Consider the following 19,658-nt stretch of genomic DNA (forward strand, 5'->3'; position numbering starts at 1 on the left):
TTTGATGAGATATTTGATAGTGTGTGTGTGCATGTATGTAAGAGAGAGAGAGGTGAGATATCAAGTGTATAGCAATAGGAAGGAAAAAGTGAGAGGGAATCAGAAAATTCAAACTGGAAAAGATTTTGAGATCTTTTACCTACCTGTTCCCCACCACCCCAACCCAAACTCATATCCAAATACATTTATGTAAGCATGTATGGATGTATGCTTTATTGCCTCATTACTGATAATAAATATACTAGTGAGGTTGCCAAAAAAGAATGTTTGTTTTTATTGTTTTGCTAAACTGTGGTGGGGCTTGGAAAAGCCTGCTCTTGGGTGCTTTTCCACCTCAGCGTGCATACACGCAGCCACATGCACACACCATAACCTAGGCTGAGCAAGGCAGCTTGGGATTCTGAGGACCAACACTGGAGAGAGAAAAAGCCATAATTAGTGTTAATTGTTGACCCTACAGTTCAAGAACAGATGCTCTGGAGAATGGGAAATGAGAACAAACATTAATTATTGAGTAGGGACCTTGGAGACAGACATTCTGGATTAAAAGGAGAGAGATAAATTGCATAATGAATGTTAATTTTCCCTCAAAGAATTGAATAGTCGGTGGTTCGAAGGGAAAAAGAGGCTAAAACAATCATGAAAGAGAAACTTCGGTGTGTCTCAGGGTGAGAGGCTACAGGAGGGTTAGACAAACACTTTCCATCAATGCTTTCCGCCTCGTCCTTTGTCTTACTCCCCGCTCCCAGGAAATCTTTCAGAGTCGTCCTTAGAACTCTTTTTATTTACCACCCTTGTCTGCTAGGAAGCTCGGCCACTTCCCTGAGAGCCCGTAAGCCAGAAAACAGCCACATCGCTTGCTGACAAGCTGAGAGGTGCATGACACTGGAATTTATTTTTTATATGTGCTGGTGGGAGTGTGACTTACATGAGGGAGGCAGCCGCAACCGAGTGCCACCTGGGAGAGGGTTGTGGCCCTGAGGGTGCCGCTGTGGGGATGACTCAGGTTCAGAGCCTTGACTGTTGTTTTATCTTCAGTACAGTAGACCGCATGCGCGCGCGCACACACGCACACACACTCCCTGCCCCCAAGTAATTTTCTTAACAGAAAGTGAAAACAGAAGGAAGGTAATGTGAGTAGAAAATTGGGAATACGAATTGTAGCCAGTTTTGCAAAGAGACTCTAAAGCAGGCTTGTCCCTGGCTGCTCAGATTCAGAGCTGGTTCAGATCCTGACACCCAGTCGGCAGCTCTGCCCATCTCCCCTTTGCAGCGTCCCCTGGTCTGCCCACTGCCTTGCTTCCCAGCCTCCTCGGCTGTGGCCTGGATGTTTTTGCAGCAGCCTCAACATTCAGCCTTTTCTCCTGCCTGTTCCTTCACACTGGCACACACACGGGTTGCATGACATCCCTCTTCAAACACCTGTGATTCCTTGTTGAAAAGCAGCATTTCAGCTCTATCCTGGCACGTGAGGCCTTCCCCAGTTTGGCCCTGGCCTGCCGCTCAGCCCCAGCTGCCCCCATGAAGCCTGACCGTGGCCTCTTCGCGCCGGCTGCTCATCGTTTCCCCCGTGTACTCTACTCTCTTATCTCTTTGTCACTGTTCATGCTGGTCATGGTTTTCTCTCTACTCTGTTTATCCACTTCACTAATTTCCCAAAGGTTAGTGCAAATGGGGATTCCTCTGCACAAATCTTTCCTAGTTGCCTAAGTTAGAATTAACTGCTCCCTTCTTACACACTCCTGAACGGTGTTGTTGTTTGGGCTTCTGTAACAGAGGTGCTCATTTCGTTCTGCCTCGTGGTAGAGTGAGCTGCTCAGGGCTCTGTTTGCACACGGACTGTGAGGTTCTTGATGGCAGTAGCCACAGGCCCAGGGCTGAGCCTGGGGATGTGGGACAAGAAGACACTCCCTGTGAGAGAGGTAGGCCTGGGAATGAATAAGCTTACTGCTTACCAGGTACAATCAGCATGCACAAGGAGTTAACCTCCTTGTGTTTCAATTTCAATGAGGATTCACTTCATAGGATTTTCTTGGGATGATGGAATAAGATGACATACGCTGCACAGTGCCTGAGAGGCTTTGCTCTCAGTACTGACATTCTTCCCTGTCGCTGTCACATGGTAGGTGTTCCACTCATTTTATCAAAGGAGTCAAACCCACAGATAATGGGCCTTCTCTCTTTTAGGTCCAATGATACATAATTCCAGAATTTTACTTAATACTTTACAAGATGTACTTGTAAGTATGATTTGGTCTGATTGTCACAGAGCAATGTAAACTGGGGTGATAGATATTATTATATTGTATTATATTAGTTAAGGAATATGGTAAGCTACTGTAACAAAAAGACTCTAAAAGATGAGTATTTATTTCTCTTTCTGGGAAGAGTCAAGAGGTGGGCAGACTAGGGTATCTATGAAGTTATCTGGGCACTATGTAACCTTGTATCTTATAGCTCCATCATCCCATAGAGGGTTACCCTCTTCCACGTGGTCAAAGCTATTTCACCACCTCACCCACATCGAGGGGGAAAGAGGAAGAGGAGGGCTAGCAGTCTCCTTCTAAGGAAACGGCCTGAAAGTTGCGTGCATTACTTCCATTCACATTTCATTAGCCACAGCTTAGTCATACGGCCATACTTGGCTGCAAAGAAAGCTGAGAAATGTAATTTCTAGCCAGGCAACCATAGAAATATGATTTCCAGCTACACTTCAGGGTGGGGGATTCTATTAATAAAAGGAATAATGGAAAAATGGATATTGGGGAACAATTAAAGTCTCTGCTACTCACGGTTTCAGTCGATATTTATGGGCAATATTCTGGGACTTATAGTGTTGTCTGGGAGATTCAGAAGGAGATGAGGGGGGTCTACCCACAAGAATTTTTAATCTCAGAGAGGAAAGAAGAAAAAGAGTAAAAAATGTAAAGGGAGAGAGTGCCTGGTGAGAGGCCCAGCTAGTAAGAAGTAGTGGAACCTAAGAAAGTGGCAATCATTGTGGGCTGGGGGATCAGATAAGGTATAACAATGAAAGTGGTACTTCAGCTTGTTCTTGAAGCCTGGCAACTTGAACCAGTGGGACCAGAGGCTTGTGATTTAGTGGAAAGAGCTTTAACCTAAGTGGGTGCAGAAGATCTGGGTTTGAGCCTTATCCATAAAATGAGAGAGTTTTTAAACTGTGGTCTTATAGCTCTAGTGGCTTTGCATGGACCTTCTACCCAGAAACTATTTTAGCCTCACTGTGGATAAGTTGGGAGAGACACAGTCAGACTATCCCCACTTCAACCAGGAGACTCTGCTATTATATGTTTTATCAATTGGTGTCCTAAGCAAGTCTGTTTGCTAAAATGCCTCCTTTGTTTAAACACTGATAGAGGTGGTAACTATGTTCACTCTAAGGTTCTCTGAATCAGAACAAATGCAAGGCAGGTAGAAGTCATGCTTCATAGGCTCTGTGAAAAATGTAAGTATCATGATATGTAAAAAAAATGAGGAATCAAATATTCTTCAATACTTCATGTTGAATTAAAAAAACTTCCAGCAACCCTCCTACACTGCTGGTGGGAATGTAAATTAGTTCAACCATTGAGGAGAGCAGTATGGAGATTCCTCATAAAACTAAAAGTAGAAATACCATTTGACCCAGGAATTCTACTTCTAGGAATTTACCCAAAGAAAACAAGATCCCTGATTCAAAAAGACATATGCACCCCTATGTTTATCACTGCACTATATACAACAGCCAAGATATAAGCAACCTAAGTATCCATAGTAGATGAATGTATAAAGAAGAAGTGGTTACAATGGAATATTATTCAGCCATAAGAAAGAAACAAATCCTACCGTTTGCAACAACATGGTTGGAGCTAGAGGGTATTATGCTCAGTGTAATAAGCCAGGCAGAGGAAGACAAGTACCAAATGATTTCACTCATCTGTGGAGTATAACAACAAAACTGAAGGAACAAAACAGCAGCAGACTCACAGACTCCAAGGAGGGACTAGCAGTTACCAAAGGGAGGGGTGGGGGAGGGTGGGTGGGGAGAGAGGGAGAAAGAGATTGAGGGGTATTATGATTGGTACACATGGTGTGTGTGGGGGTCATGGGGAAGACAGTGTAGCACAGAGAAGGCAAGTAGTGACTCTGTGGCATCTTACTATGCTGATGGACAGTGACTTCAGTGCAGCATGGGGGGGGACTTTATAATATGGGTGAGTGTAGTAACCACAATGTTTTTCATGTGAAACCTTTATAAGAATCTATGTCAGTGATACCTTAACAATAATAATAAAAACTTCCAGCAGATTCAGAGAGAGTTATTATTTTTGATATTTTTCTTCTTTGGAGGGCATAAAGTGGTGGTGACACCACATTTTAGTCCAGAATTCTTTTTCCTCACATTGACTAGTCTAAACGACTTCTCCTTTAAATCTCCAGGCATCTTCTTAAGGCAACAGCTGCTAAGAGAAAGGCTACTCAAGGAAAATCATACTTTGTCAATTACCCCACCAACATGGAAGGATTCTTTTACCCATGGGTCCCCAACCAACATTATTACAACTATCGAGTGGGGAAAACAACAGAAAGTTAACCATTTAGTATGTTTGCCCCCAAATAATCAGTGTTTTGAGACCAGGTGGGATATTCTTAGACCCTTCATTTTTGTGTTTACCAAATTACAGAATGCCAGGAAATGATACCAGTATATTATCTACTACTGAAAACAAATTACCCCCAAATCTAGTGACGTAGGACAACAAACCTTTATTATCTCTCATACGGTTTCTGTGGGCATCTGGGAGGGGTTCAGTTGTCGCATTCTGGTGCAGAGTCCATGGAGAGGCTGCTCTCACAATGTCAGTTAGGATGCAGTCATCTGAAAGTTTCACTGGGGCTCAGCATCTCATCTCACGGTAGCTCACCTACAAGTCTGGCAAGTTCGTTCTTGCTGTTGGCAGGAGGCTTAGTTCTTTGCCACATGGCCATGTCCATAAGGCTGCTTAATGGCCTCATGACAGGCATGGTGGTTGGCTTTCCCCAGTGAGTAAGGCAAGGGAGAGAGCAAGGAGGAAGCCACAGTGCCTTTTATGACCCAGTCTCAGAAGTCATGTGCCATCACTTCTGTAATAATCTATACTTATGAGAAGTGAGCCAATACTCCCAGTTTATACTTGAGAGGAGGATTATATTCTCCTTTTTGAAGGAACAAGTGCCAAAGATTCATGGAAATTTTTTTTTATTAAGGTATCATTGATACACAATCTTATGCTCAGGTTTCACATGAATAACATTGTGGTTACTACATTCCCCCCTATTATCAAGTCCCCACCACATACTCCATTACAGTCACTGTTTATCAGCATGGTAAGATGCTATAGAGTCACTACTTGTCTTCTCTGTGCTATACTGCCTCCCCCGTGCCCCCCCCACATTATATGTGCTAATCATAATGCCCCGTAATCTCCTTATCCCTCCCTTCCCACCCACCCTCTCCAGTCCCTTTCCCTTTGGTAACCGTTAGTCCATTCTTGGGTTCTGCGAGTCTGCTGCTGTTTTGTTCCTTCAGTTTTGCTTTATTGTTATACTCCACAGATGAGTGAAATCAGTTGGTACTTGTCTTTCTCTGCCTGGCTTATTTCACTGAGCATAATACCCTCTAGCTCCACCCATGTTGCTGCAAATGGTCGGATTTGTTTTCTTTTTATGGCAGAATAATATTCCATTTTGTATATGTACCACCTCTTCTTTATCCATTCATCTACTGATGTACATTTAGGTTGCTTCCATTTCTTGGCTATTGTAAATAGTCATGGAAATATTTTTAAACTACCATATCAAGAAAGTTGCAAGAGAGAAGGATGTTAATTAAATAACCAAAAAACAAGAGACATTTTGGGGGTAAAAATCCATTAGGGCAAGAGCAAGTGCTAACTGGAAACTCTGAAGGAGATCAAGAATTTAAACTTATATGGGACCTGAGGTCCCAACCTGAGTCATTGGCACAGACACCCTTGAACTTCTTGCAATAAAAAACTTCTGAATAAAAGAACTTGTGAAAGAAAACCTCTATTGCTGCCACCATGACTATGAGAATAGATGAAGGATTTGAATCAAAGATAAGCAATTCAGAGAGCATTTTCACTGTTTTGACTTGTACCCTTCCAAGTCAACTTTTCCTTTCTTAAGCCTTTGAATTTCCAAAGTGTTGTAATATCCCAACATGACAAGAGGGTCAAATTCTAGCTCTGGTGTTCATATTTTTTTTCTTCTGAAGGTTTACATTCATTTCTCTATGCTGTCTGAAAGCAAGAGATCATGATCTAATTGCCTAAGAATCTATTTCCAAATAGATGTTGACAGTGTCTGAAAGTCTCTCAAAGATCAGACAGATCATATTCCCTCCTTTACTCAAGACTTATTTTAATTAAAAAAAACAACAACTATGATCCCCAAAAAACTTTCCTTTATGGCACCTGGGATATTCAGTCAATCAACAAGCATTTCTTGAACATATGATAAAGAGTTTCTGAAGGACTCATATATTTGGAGCTATTTGCAGATAAACAAAATAATCACAAATGTGGGATTGAGAGAGGAATGGGCTGAGGCAGTTGTATGAGATGAGGTGGATTTATTGGAAAATGCCCAGAAAAGATGAGCCTTTGCCTATAGAACTTAAAGTGATCCTAAATATTTGGGGGCAACTGGGCACAGGCTGAGAGATGAGAGAAGGAAGACTGAATTGGTTGGGCTATCAGAGATGAAGAGGGTGGGCCTGAATACAGCAGAGCAGGGATGATGATAAAGACGGGTTTGAACAAACTGTGCCGCAGAGAGTTAGGTGTCATTGCAGCAAATCCTTTGCAAGAGCTGAACCTTTTTTTCAGTATACTGCTTCTTGAATCACAACAAAAGACAACCACAAACCTTTCCCATTAATAGAGACTGAGAGCTAGGCCACTTCTATGGGCCCTTGTAGGGAAAAGTGGCTTTAAGGTTCTGCCCTGCCTTCCAGGACACATTCCAATCACCGGCAAGATTGAAGGTCCACCAAGTGTATGTGGAGGAGAAGCTAGAGAGACCAGGGATGGACTGACTGGTCGATTCATTCACTGGCTGATGCGTGCAATGTGCTTACAGTGGATGTCCTTAGGTCAGAGAGGTAAGTAGGATTAAATATATTGTTCATGGGTTTAGGACAAGATGGCAGGCAAGGCTCCATTTATTCAGCTTAAGTTTCATTTCTCTCTCTCTTTCTTTCCTTTGTGTGGAAATTATTGAATGAGTTTTCAATGAACATTGATTGTGATCCTGTTCTGTATGTGTCAGGGACTGTGCTACGGGCTGGCAACACCGAAAGGACCAAAACATCACACCGGTGGAGTGACAACAGACTTAAAGCCTAAACATTTCTTTTTCCACTTTTCTGGATTTTGCTTTGCCAAAAAGGGACTTCTTTCTCCTGGAACAAAGTGGACAGATGTGCAGCAGGTGAACAGAATCATATTTCCTCCCCAGCTGTTGTGCCAGCTGTGTCACACTGTTGGTGACCTCCACCTGTTGAACTCCTGCTTCTGCCAATTCAGAACCAAGTTATTTTTATGTTTATATTGTGGGGCAACCCACTTGGTGATGGAAGTTCTGTGACACTCAGTTTGGAGGCAGATGCATTCTAGTTTCTGGAAACCTGTGTGCTAGGTGGTTACAACAGAAACAAGTGACACAGCATGTCAAAAGCAGTAATAGTTAAGAAACGTCCAAGCTGTTGGTGGCGGAGGAGTGGAGACACTCACTCGGGATGTGATGAGGAATCTTGGACACAGGGAGGGATGACCCAAAAGTTATATGACAACACAGAGGACATGCCAGGGCTACTCAAATCTCTGGCTTGCAATCCATGCCTTTTTTATTAAGCCAGTTGTGCCAAAACCCACCAAGTGAGTGCAGATTTTAATCTCCCTCCTCAAGAGGTGTGCTGGGTATATGCCTCATGCATACACAACGTGATGGCTCCTGGGTGGCTGACACTCATTACCCTCTGAATACTTTTTTTTTTCCTTTGCAAAATGGCTATTGCCCAGAGCCAGCATCTCTTTTCCAAAAAGTTAATGTGCCAGAAGGGCTTTGGAAATTGCCTTGATATCTGTCAGGAGCCAGATGATTCACAGCAGTGAACTAACGCACATAACAAGGACACCTGATTGGATTACCAATTAGCCACCTCCACTCCTGGAGGGTGGTTGGAAAGAAGAGAAAAGGCGGTGTTTAATTTGGGCAAATACCAAAAGGGCTTTATCATTCTCATCAAGGCATCACATCAGACCTTCTCCAAGCCATTCCACGGGAACTTCTCTCTCCAGATGCTCCAGCAAGAGTAAACTTGTTATGCAAACATTGGGTTATTGTGTCAGCTACAGAAGCACCTCTGTCAGCAAGAGGGGAGAATCTGGCTGATTTACATCTGTTTTTAATGATGTCTCTGCTGTGGGGACGTTTTGGAAGCTGCAGGTAAAAATCTTTCCCTGTGAAAATAAGGTTGATGTGGGATTTATCATCTTACCTTGACCTGTGAGGAGTTCCTCGGTTTGGGCAGGCCCTGGGAGGGACAGGCGGGCATTTTCTCCATCTGGACCTAGTGAGGAGTGTCCCAGTGTGGGGCCTCTGGAATCTACTTGAAAATAAGCACAAGCATGGGCAGTGTTAGCACCAGGGCAGGGGAGGAGGAGGCCAAACCTGGACTGTGCCCCCAAATCCCCAACAGGCAGATGCCATCTCAGGCACTTGCCAGAGTGCAGGGGCAGGCCTACTCCTGGGATTTGGCAAAGCATGGCCTCCTCTGGAGGCCAGTGTGGGATGAGCAGGGCAGGGCTGCCACTAGCCTGCATCATTCCTTCATGGAAGTCTGGAAAAGGGCAAGGCTAGGCTGGTGAGGGGCACCTCATGTGAAAGAAAGGGAGCCCCTTCCTCCAGGTGTGCAGCCCTTGGGCAAAGGGCTTAGAGATTCCAGCCTCTCCTCCTCGTTCTGTCGCATGCTTTTATGAAGTACTCAGCGGGGCAGCCTTACTTGAGGATAAAATGCTATGACTGCTTAGTGACTCGAGGGGGCTCAAGGAGAAGGATGGTGCATTCCCCTCAGCTGCTTGGAAGGACTGAAGGTGTTTCTGTAGCCTTACCTTCCCCATCTCCAAGGCAAAGGGGTCAGGGGTAGAGCTAGTAACCAGGCACAGTGGATGCTTACAAGTATACAGATACACACACACACACACACACAGAGGCACAACATGCACATACAGAAACACACACTCACACACATACACAAAGGCTTGCACACACACACATGCATGATGCTCACTTATAAGGCCACCTTATGACACATGCACAATCAACATGTGTGCGTGCATGTACCCACATGTACCATACATGAACAAGGGCACACATATATCAACACATGCATACTTGTTTGCGGGTGGGCCTGCATAAACGCACTCAGACATACACAGCTGTGCATGCACACAAGCACACACATGCACTCCCATGGGCAAATAAACACACACATACCTCAGACACGAATGTGCCCTCCATTTACACATACTCAACCTATACTTTTGTGGATTCAGGCTACACTCTTATCAGTCATGGCCCTGGCACTCATTCTCATCCAATTCTCCCTTTAAAAGGATATCCGAGTGGAGGGGTGTGTGTTTGGTGTGATTTGCTCTGGCTTTGCAACCTCCTAGGAACATCCTTCATTGTTGGTACTGACATGACCTCACCTAAAGTTTGGCTATCTATGTCTAAGTTAAGAGGGTGCAAGTATAAAAGGTGGGCTTGTAAGAGAAGGTTCTGTCTTGAAATAGTTCATAAACGAAAGTGACATCTTTGAAGAGAGAGAGAGAATGTTCAGGGGAGGGAGAGAATTTGATTTTGACCATTTCAGCTTTAAACAGAGAAGCTGCAAACGTGTAATGAGTTACTGACCTAGGTATTTAATTCATGCTTACGAGGCTTCAAGCATACATACTTGAGTGGAGGGGAGGGGAGACTGACTTAAACAGTGAGACATTCTGTCCCTGAGTGAGCATGAGATGAAAATGAAAGATACGGTGTCTGCTATTTTCTTGGTGGCTCTCAGTTCTCATGTGACTCTCAGAATGTGTGTGATTCTGTTGTTAACACAGATACCTTCTTCGCTTTGTCTGACACCCATATACACACCATCCTCATCTGGTGCTCAGCCCAGTGCTCCCGTGAGGGGAGACAGCTGGTCGAGCTGCCCTTTCTAGAAAATGATTTGTCAGTCTCCAGCATAGCACCTCCCTAAGGGATTGTCAGCAGGTAATTTGGACTCGAAGCAATTTTTTCTTTATGAGCTGCCTTTGCATCAAAGCCCCTATGGAAGCTGTTACTGCATTATTGCTCTTGTGTAAGCATCTTTGTCTCCTCCTAGACTGTCAGCTCTCAAGGGTGAGAACTCTAAGTGGGGCTAAGTCATAGAGTGTGTGGCCTTGACCGCCTCACCCCTCAACAGAAATCAGGGGTCCTTCTCTGTGAACAGGCCTCAGGCCCTGCCCTGGGCTGGAGGGCAACTCTCTGGGGACTCCTTCTGTTGGCAGGATCTCCAGGCCCCCTTGCACTAGGGAGAGATATGGCTTGATGTTGAGTATGCCTGGGAAATCCATGAGCGAACCTCCCTGATGAGCTGGGAGCTGTGTCCTCAGGCGCTGCTGTCAGGAGCGAGGGAAACACAGTACAGCTTGGCAGTGAGGGTTAGTACAGCAAACCCTCAAAACACATACTGACTCTAGGAAGATGCGTGGTGAACATGGTCCTGCTGGCACTGCTGGAAACATCACCGATTTCCCCTTTCTGGTGGGTTGGCTTTCAGACAGCTAACATCACGGTGGCTGTGCAGCCCCGGAAGGTGATTAAAGTGAGCCCAGAGCCACAGACAAGCCAAGGTGGGCATCATGCAGGGAGTGGTTACCTTGTCCTTCTGCTGGGAGTGTCCCCCTGGGTTGTCTCACATTTGGGGGGCCTGTGGGGCTGCTGAGGTCTGATGTGTTGGGGCTGTCCAGGCCCCCCTGGCTTTCTGGACTTTTTCTTCCTTTAATCAGGGACAGTGGTGAGGTCACCTTCTGGGGTGGGGCATCATCATCTTCAAAAGCAAAAGGAAAAAACATGTGAGAGAGAGAACTTCTAAATCAGCAAGAAGGAGAAGGATCCTCTTTTCTAACTTGGTTGATGGCTCCTTGTGTTTAGGATAGTTTATTCCACTCATTCCAAGTTTGTCCTTCTTTTCCAGCCCCACTAAGGAGCAGAGACCAGGTGCCTCTGTCTCTCTCGCCAAGGTGAAATCACTCTTGGCTAGCACAGTGGCCCTTCCGTTGGGGGTCCTCCAAGAACTGGGAGGACCTGAACAGGGGCTGTTGTTCCCATCTTGTTGATGGGCTCCTGACATAGAAGAAAGACTAGAGAGGCTGCAATGTCCATCCAGCCGCTTTTCCAAGGCTCTAACTAGGGGGACCCCAGCTCAAGAGCTCATGAGATTGTTGTCTAGAGCTGCAACCACAAGGCAGTTTTTCTAAGCAGAACAATGATCACATGGCTCCAGATGGTAGGCAGAGGGTAACAGGATTGCTGGTAATACCCCCAAAGCTCTGCTCTGTCCTCTCTTCCTCCAAATCAGTAGATGCCACTCTAGGGAGGGTGGAACCCAGGAATCTAAGTGATGGAGACCTTGTCTTAGTCTCATGGAGAATGGTCTTTGTTTCCTGCTCACCACACTGTTGCTGTTTGTGTTTAAAGGCTGGCTTCACACAGTGTCAAACGTTCACAAGTCACTTACTCATCACAAAGGGAAAAAGTATCTTTACAATGGAGAAGTCTAGCAGACACTGCCTTTAACCAAGTAAAAAAATTTAACATTACCTATAATGGAACAAATGAAACAAATAGAATTAAAATGGGATATTTTGTGTCCCTTGATGTGATGCAGTGAGAAGGATGTAACATCACTTACATGCTATTCATGCCAAAAAATTTTGATCTGAACCTAATCACAAGAAAACAACAAATCTTAGTTGAGGGTAATTCTGTAAAGCAACTGGCATATCTTCTTCAAAAATGTCAATGTCAAGAAAAACAAGACTGGGGAAGTGTTCTAGATGAAAAGACTCTAAAGAAATGTGACAACTACATACAATGCATGATTCTGAGTTGAATCCTGGATTGATTGGAAGGAAAAACAGCTATAAGGAACATTATTGGTATTGTTGTGTTTGAAAATGGGCTATATATTAGAAAATAGTATTACATCAATGCTAATTTTATTTACTGTGAGAATTGTATTGTGGTATGAGGGAGAATATCCTTTCTCTTAGGAGATATGTGCAGATAAGGGATGAGCTGTATAAAATCTGCAATTTTCTCTCAGATGGTTTGGCAATGAAATAAAATTTGTATGTGTGTATGTTGTATATAAAATCTGGCTTTGTTTTTATATTAGTGGTGAAATAATCCAGGGCTAAACAATAAATGGGTTGTGCAAGCTCTGTGGCAATGAGACAGTCCCATTTACTAGCTTTAAATACCTTTGCCTCAGGAACCCCTGTGAGAAAGATTACCATGGAGATCTTGCCCCTTTGGACTCCTTTTTTCATGCATCTACTACTAGGTTGGGTCACATACTGAACTAACTCACATTAAGGCATCAGGGACTTCTTAGAATGGCTTCCCCCTGGCAGGGTGGCAAAGGATAGACAAGCTGTAGATATTTGGTGGACATGGCAGCTCAAAACTGTGGAGGACAGTGCAAAGTTAGCAACATCAAAGACAAAGTTCAAAGAAGTTCAAAGACCAGTGTTGCCACTGACCCCCCAGCTCAGGCTGTGCACCTGATGGCTTGGCCCACAGGTAGGAAGCTGCTTTCTTCTCTGTTTGCACACAGAGTGACCCCTGCCCATATTTGGACATATTTTTTAAAAAGGCAGCTTAGATCTGGATTGAGGATTAAAGATGGCAACGTGAGAGGTGAGACAGAGGCCTCTTCTTAAAGCTGCATATAATATGAAAATATAATTAATACAACTAATCCTCAAAGAGCAACAGGAAAGAAGGCTGCACCAGACTGCATACACCTGGAGAAAAGAACAGACCTCATGGAACAGGGTAACATACCAAAGCCGTGACCCAGTGGGACCCAAGCCCTTCCCTCACCTCAGCTCACTGGCGGGAGTAAGAGAAATGGGTGGAGAGTGGAGGACTGGGACTGCTGAACACCTAGTTCTGGAGATCTACTCTGGGAGCACAAATCTACATTGCATGGTGCTCTGGTGATTAGGGGAGTTTGGAAAGCTAAGACAAGCAGAATACCTGGAGAGACTGAGATTCCAGCTGCATGTGGAAAATGGGGATCCATATCTGACTGCTTTGGGACAAAAGAAAGGCAGGCAGTCTGAGAGACTTGCTAACAGTGAGAGGGTTGCTAAAGGGGCAAGGATTTCACAGAACTTACTGCTCAGGAGAAAGGACAGGTAAACAAAATTGTCCAGGAGCACGCTGCCCAGCAGGTTTGGAACTTTCATGATCTTCATGTGCTCCAGCCCCCTGGCTGGCTACACAGCTCCAAGGCCCCCCACTGTGATATACAGCCTGTTGCACCTTCCTCCCAGCCAACCTGCACCTGGCTCACAAACCATCAAACCCTGCCCTGGCATCAGGCCAGCCAGAGGGAAGCCCTGCCTACAGTAGCTACAAATGCAAAGCATAGAGGCTTATACCTGTGTGCTTGGCCCACTGGTTCTGGCAGTGGAGACAGACATAGCAGCCAGGAAGCAGGAAATGGCTCTTTCCTCCCCCCAGGCACCAACACCACTCCCCTATGGCCCCGACATTGCTCCAGGGGCTGAGCACCTCCAGAGAGTAGAGCTTCTGAGCACCAGAGGGTGCCGCATACAAATATGAAACATCAAAGGAATCTGGTTCAAAGCAAAATCATACATACACCAGACAAAGAGTAGAATGAAACCAATTTTATGAATCTTCCTGAAAGATATTTCAAAACAAAAATCATAAACATGTTCATGGAGGTATAGAAAGATATTCAAGAACTCAAGAATGAATTCCCATCTGAGATCCAATCATTACGGAACACAGTATCAGAAATAAAACATACAATGGAAGGTTTTAAAAGCAGATTAGATATGGCAGAGGAGATGGTAAATGAAATAGAAATTAGAGAAGAGGAATACAAAGCAGTTGAGGCACAGAGAGAAAAAAGGATCTCTAAGAATGAAAGAATATTGAGAGAACTGTGTGACCAATCCAAACGGAACAATATTCACATTATAGGGATACCAGAAGAGGAGGACAGAGAAAAAGGGATAGAAAGTGTCTTTGAGGAGGTAATTGCTGAAAACTTCCCAAATTTGGGGAAGAAAATAGTCTCTCAGGCCATGGAGGTGCACAGATCTCCCAACACAAGGGACCCAAGGATGACAACACCAAGACATATGGTAATTAAAATGGCAAAGATCAAGGATAAGGACAATTAAAAGCAACCAGAGAGAGAAATAAGATCACATACAAAGGAAAGCCCAACAGGCTATCATCAGACTTCTCAGCAGAAACCTTGCAGGATAGAAGGGAGTGGCATGATGTGTTTAATGCCATGAGGCAGAAGGGCTTCGAATCAAGAATACTTTAACTGGCAAGATTATTATTTAAAGTTGAAGGAGGGATTAAACAATTTCCAGATAAGCAAAAGCTGAGAGAGTTTACCTCCCACAAACCATCTCTACAGTGTATTTTGGAGGGACTGCTATAGATGGAAGTGTTCCTAAGGTTTAATAGCTGTCACCAAAGGTAATAAAACCACAGTAAAGAAAGTAGAACAGTTAATTACTAAGCAAATGCAAAATTAAATCAACTGCCTCCAAAGTCAATCAAGGGATAGACAAAGAGTACAGAATATGATACCTAATATATAAAGAATGGAGAAGGAAGAAAAAGGAGGAGAAAAAAGTAACATTTAGATTGCGTTTGTAATAGCATATTAAGTGAGTTAAGTTAGACTCTTAGATAGCAAGGAAGTTACCCTTGAATCTTTGGTAACCAAGAATCTAAAGCCTGCAGTGGCAATAAGTACATGCCTATTGATAATCACCCTAAATGTAAATGGTCTGAATGCACCAATCAAAAGATGTAGAGTCAGTGAATGGATAAGAAAAACAAGGACCATCTATATGTTGCCTACAAGAGACTCACTTTAAACCCAAAGACATACACAGACTAAAAGTGAAGGGATGGAAAAAGATATTTCATGAAACTAATAGGGAGAAAAAAAGCAGGAGTTACAGTACTTGTATCAGACAAAATAGACTTCAAAACAAAGAAAGTCATGAGAGACAAAGAAGGACATTACATAATGATAAAGGGGTCAATCAACAAGAAGATATAACCATTAAAAATATATATGTACCCAACACAGGAGCACCAACATATGTGAAACAAATACTAACAGAATTAAAAGGGGAAATAGAATGCAATGCATTCATTTTAGGAGACTTCAACACACCACTCACTCCAAAGGAGAGATCAAAAAGACAGAAAAATAAGTAAGGAGACAGAGGCACTGAACAACACATTAGAATAGATGGACCTAACAGACATCTACAGAACTCTACACCCAAAAGCAGCAGAATACACATTCTTCTCAAGTGCACATGGAACATTTTCAAGACTAGATCATACACTAGGCCACAAAAAGAGCCTTGGTAAATTCAAAAAGATTGAAATTGTACAAACAGTTTCTCAGACCACAAAGGTATGAAACTAGAAATAAATTACACAAAGAAAATAAAAAATCCCACAAACATATGGAGGCTTCACAACATGTTTCTAAATAACCAATGGATCAATGACCAAATAAAAAACAGATATCAAGCAATATATGGAGACAAATGACAACAATGACTCAATGCCGCAAAATCTGTGGGATGCAGGGAAGACCATGCTAAGAGGGAAGTATATTGCAACACGGGCTTACCTCATGAAAGAAGAACAATCCTATATGAACAGTCTAAATTCACAATTATCAAAATTACAAAAAGAAGGAAAAATGAGGCCCAAAGTGAGTAGAAGGACTGACATAATAAAGATTAGAGCAGAAATCAATAAAATCAAGAAGGCTAAAACAATAGAAAGAATCAATGAAAGCAAGAACTGGTTCTTTGAGAAAATAAACAAATAGATAAACCCCTCGCTAGACTTATCAAGAGAAAAAGAGAGTCTACATACATAAACAGAAACAGAAATGAGAAAGGAAAAATCAGTATGGACACCACAGAAATACAAAGAATTATTAGAGAATACTATGAAAAATTATATGCTAATGAACTGGATAACCAAGAGGAAATGGACAACTTTCCAGAAAAATACAACCTTCCAAGGCTGACCCAGAAAGAAACAGAAAATCTAAACAGACCAATTACCAGCAATGAAATTGAATTGGTAATCAAAAAACTACCTAAGAACAAAACTTCTGGACCAGATGGATTCACTTCTGAATTTTATCAAACATTCAGTGAAGACCTAATACCCATTCTCCTTAAAGTTTTCCAAAAAGTAGAAGAGGGAATACTTCCAAACTCATTCTATGAAGCCAGCATCACTCTAATACCAAAACCAGGCAGAGAAACCACACACAAAAAAAGAAAATTGCAGACCAATATCCCTGATGAACATAGATGTAAAAATGCTCAGAAAAATATTACCAAACCAAATTAAAAAATATATCAAAAAGATCATCCACCATGATCAAGTAGGACTTATTCCAGGGAAGCAAGGATGCTACAATATTAGAAAATCCATCAACATCATCTACCACATCAACAAAAAGAAGGACAAAAACCACATGATCATCTCCATAGATGCTGAAAAAGCATTCGACAAAATTCAACATCCATTCATGATAAAAGCTCTCAACAAAATGGGCATAGAGGGCAAGTACCTCAACATAATAAAGGCCTTATATGATAAACCCACAGCTAACATCATACTTAACAGTGAAAAGCTGAAAACCTTTCCTTTAAGATCGGGAATAAGACAAGGATGCCCACTCTCTCCACTTTTAATTCAACATAGTTCTGAAGGTCCTTGCCACAGCAGTTAGACAACAGAAAGAAATAAAGGGCATCCAGATTAGTAAGGAAGATGTTAAACTGTCACTGCAGATGACATGATATTGTACATAAAAAACCCTAAAGAAACCACTCCAAAACTACTAGATCTAATATCTGAATTCAGCAAAGTTGCAGGATACAAAATTAATACACAGAAATATGTTGCATTCCTATACACTAACGATGAACTAGGAGAAAGAGAAATCAGAAAAATAATTCCATTCACAATTGCATCAAAAAGAATAAAACACCTAGGAATAAACCTAACCAAGGAAGTGAAAGACCTGTACTATGAAAATTACAAGACACTCATGAGAGAAATTAAAGAAGATACCAATAAAACACATCCTGTGCTCATGGATAGGAAGAATTAATATTGTCAAAATGGCCATCCTGCCTAAAGCAATCTACAGATTCAATGCAATTCCTATCAAAATAGCAAGAGCATTCTTCAATGAACTAGAGCAAATTGTTCTAAAATTTATATGGAACCACAAAAGACCCTGAATAGCCAAAGCAATCCTGAGAAGGAAGAATAAAGCTGGGGGGATTACGCTCCCCAACTTCAAGCTCTCCTACAAAGCCATAGTAATCAAGACAATTTGGTACTAGCACAAAAACAGAACAATAGACCATTGGACAGACTGGAGAGCCCAGATATAAACCCAACCATATATGGTCAATCAATATATGATAAAGGAGCTATGGACATAAATGGGGATATGACAGCCTCTTCAGCAACTGGTGTTGGCAAAACTGGACAGCTACATGCAAGAGAATGAAACTGGATTATTGTCTATCCCCATACACAAAAGTAAACTTAAAATAGAACAAAGACCTGAATGTAAGTCATGAAACCATAAAAGTCTTAGAAGACAACATAGACAAAAATCTCCTGAATATAAACATGAGCAACTTCTTCCTGAACACATCTCCTCAAGCAAGGGAAACAAAAGCAAAAATGAACACATGGGACTACATCAAATGAAAATGCTTCTGTACAGCAAAGGACACCATCAGCAGAACAAAAAGGCATCCTACAGTATGGAAGAATATATTTGTAAACGACATATCCAATAAGGGGTTAACATCCAAAATATATAAAGAACTCACACGTCTCAACACCCAAAAAGCAAATAACCCTGTTAAAAAAAAGGGCGGAGGATATGAACAGACACTTGTGCAAAGAAGAAATTCAGATGGTCAAAAGGGACATGAAAAGATGCTCCACATCACTCATCATCAGGGAAATGCAAAATAAAACCACAAAGAGATGTCACCTCACACCAGTTAGGATGGCCAGCATCGAAAAGACTAAGAACAACAAATACTGGCGAGAATGTGGAGAAAGGGGTACCCTCCTACACTGCTGGTGGGAATGTAAGCTAGTTCAACCACTGTGGAAAGCAGTATGGAGGTTTCTCACAAAACTAAAAATAGAAATACCATTTGACCCGGGAATCCCACTCCTAGGAATTTATTGAAAGAATACAAGTTCTCAGATTCAAAAAGACACATGCACCCCTATGTTTATCGCAGCACTATTTACAATAGCCAAGGTAAGGAAGCAACCTAAATGTCCATCAGTAGATGAATGGATAAAGAAGAGGTGGTACATATACACAATGGAATACTATTCAGCCGTAGGAAGGAAACAAATCTTACCATTTGCAACAACATGGATGGAGCTGGAGGATACTTTGCTCAGTGAAATAAGCCAGGCAGAGAAAGACAAGTGCCAAATGATTTCCCTGATTTGTGGAGTATAACAATGAAGCAAAACTGAAGCAACAAAACAGCAGTGGACCTACAGACTCCAAGAAGGGACTAGTGGTTACCAAAGGGGAGGGGTGTGGGAGGGTGAATTGGATTGAGAGGTATTATGTTTAGTACACATTGTTTGGGGGGTCGTGGGGAAGACAGTGTAGCACAGAGAAGGCAAATAGCGAATCTGTGCCATCTTACTGCACTGATGGACAGTGACTGCAATGGGGTATGGGTGGGGACTTGATTATATGGTGACTGTAGTAGCCATGCTGTTTTTCATGTGAAACATTCATAAGAGTATATATCAATAATACCTTAATTTTTTAAAAAGGCATCTTCCAAGTCATTAGGATGATTAACTTTCATTTAAGAGGGAGGGTAAACAAACTCCTTCCCCAATAATCAAAGGAAGTTCTCAAAACCAAAATTCTCAAGAATGCCTTGACTTGGGCCCATTGCTTTGTTTCTTCTGAAAGGCAGTGCAATGTGGTGGGTGAGAGCACAGAGGCTGGCACCCGGACAGCTGAGCTCCACTCCCAGTGGGGCTGCTTGTAGTTCAGTGACCACCGAGAAGCTACTTCTCTCTGATCTGTGGAAAGATGGTAGGATTGTTGTGAAGAGTAAATGTAGTGACAGGTGTTAAAAACTAAGGACAGAATCATGGGAAGATGGCGGCATGAGTAGTTCAGAGGAAATCTCCTCCCCAAAACA

At 42.6% G+C, this 19,658-nt stretch overlaps 1 protein-coding gene across 1 annotated transcript in view; it reads right to left on the reverse strand.

Annotated features, from left to right (window-relative positions):
* The window catches only part of KIAA2012 (KIAA2012 ortholog), a 120,074-nt gene that overhangs the window by 60,315 nt on the left and 40,101 nt on the right, over positions 1–19,658 (reverse strand). The window contains exons 10-11 of the mRNA XM_036927998.2: positions 10,985–11,155; positions 8,561–8,668 (exon numbers count right to left, since the gene is read on the reverse strand). Of these exons, the coding sequence (XP_036783893.2) occupies positions 8,561–8,668; positions 10,985–11,155 (279 nt within the window). The remainder of the gene's footprint in view (positions 1–8,560; positions 8,669–10,984; positions 11,156–19,658) is intronic.

The sequence above is a fragment of the Manis pentadactyla genome, chromosome 6 (genome assembly GCF_030020395.1).
Source record: "Manis pentadactyla isolate mManPen7 chromosome 6, mManPen7.hap1, whole genome shotgun sequence".
Classification (NCBI taxonomy): Eukaryota; Metazoa; Chordata; class Mammalia; order Pholidota; family Manidae; genus Manis; species Manis pentadactyla.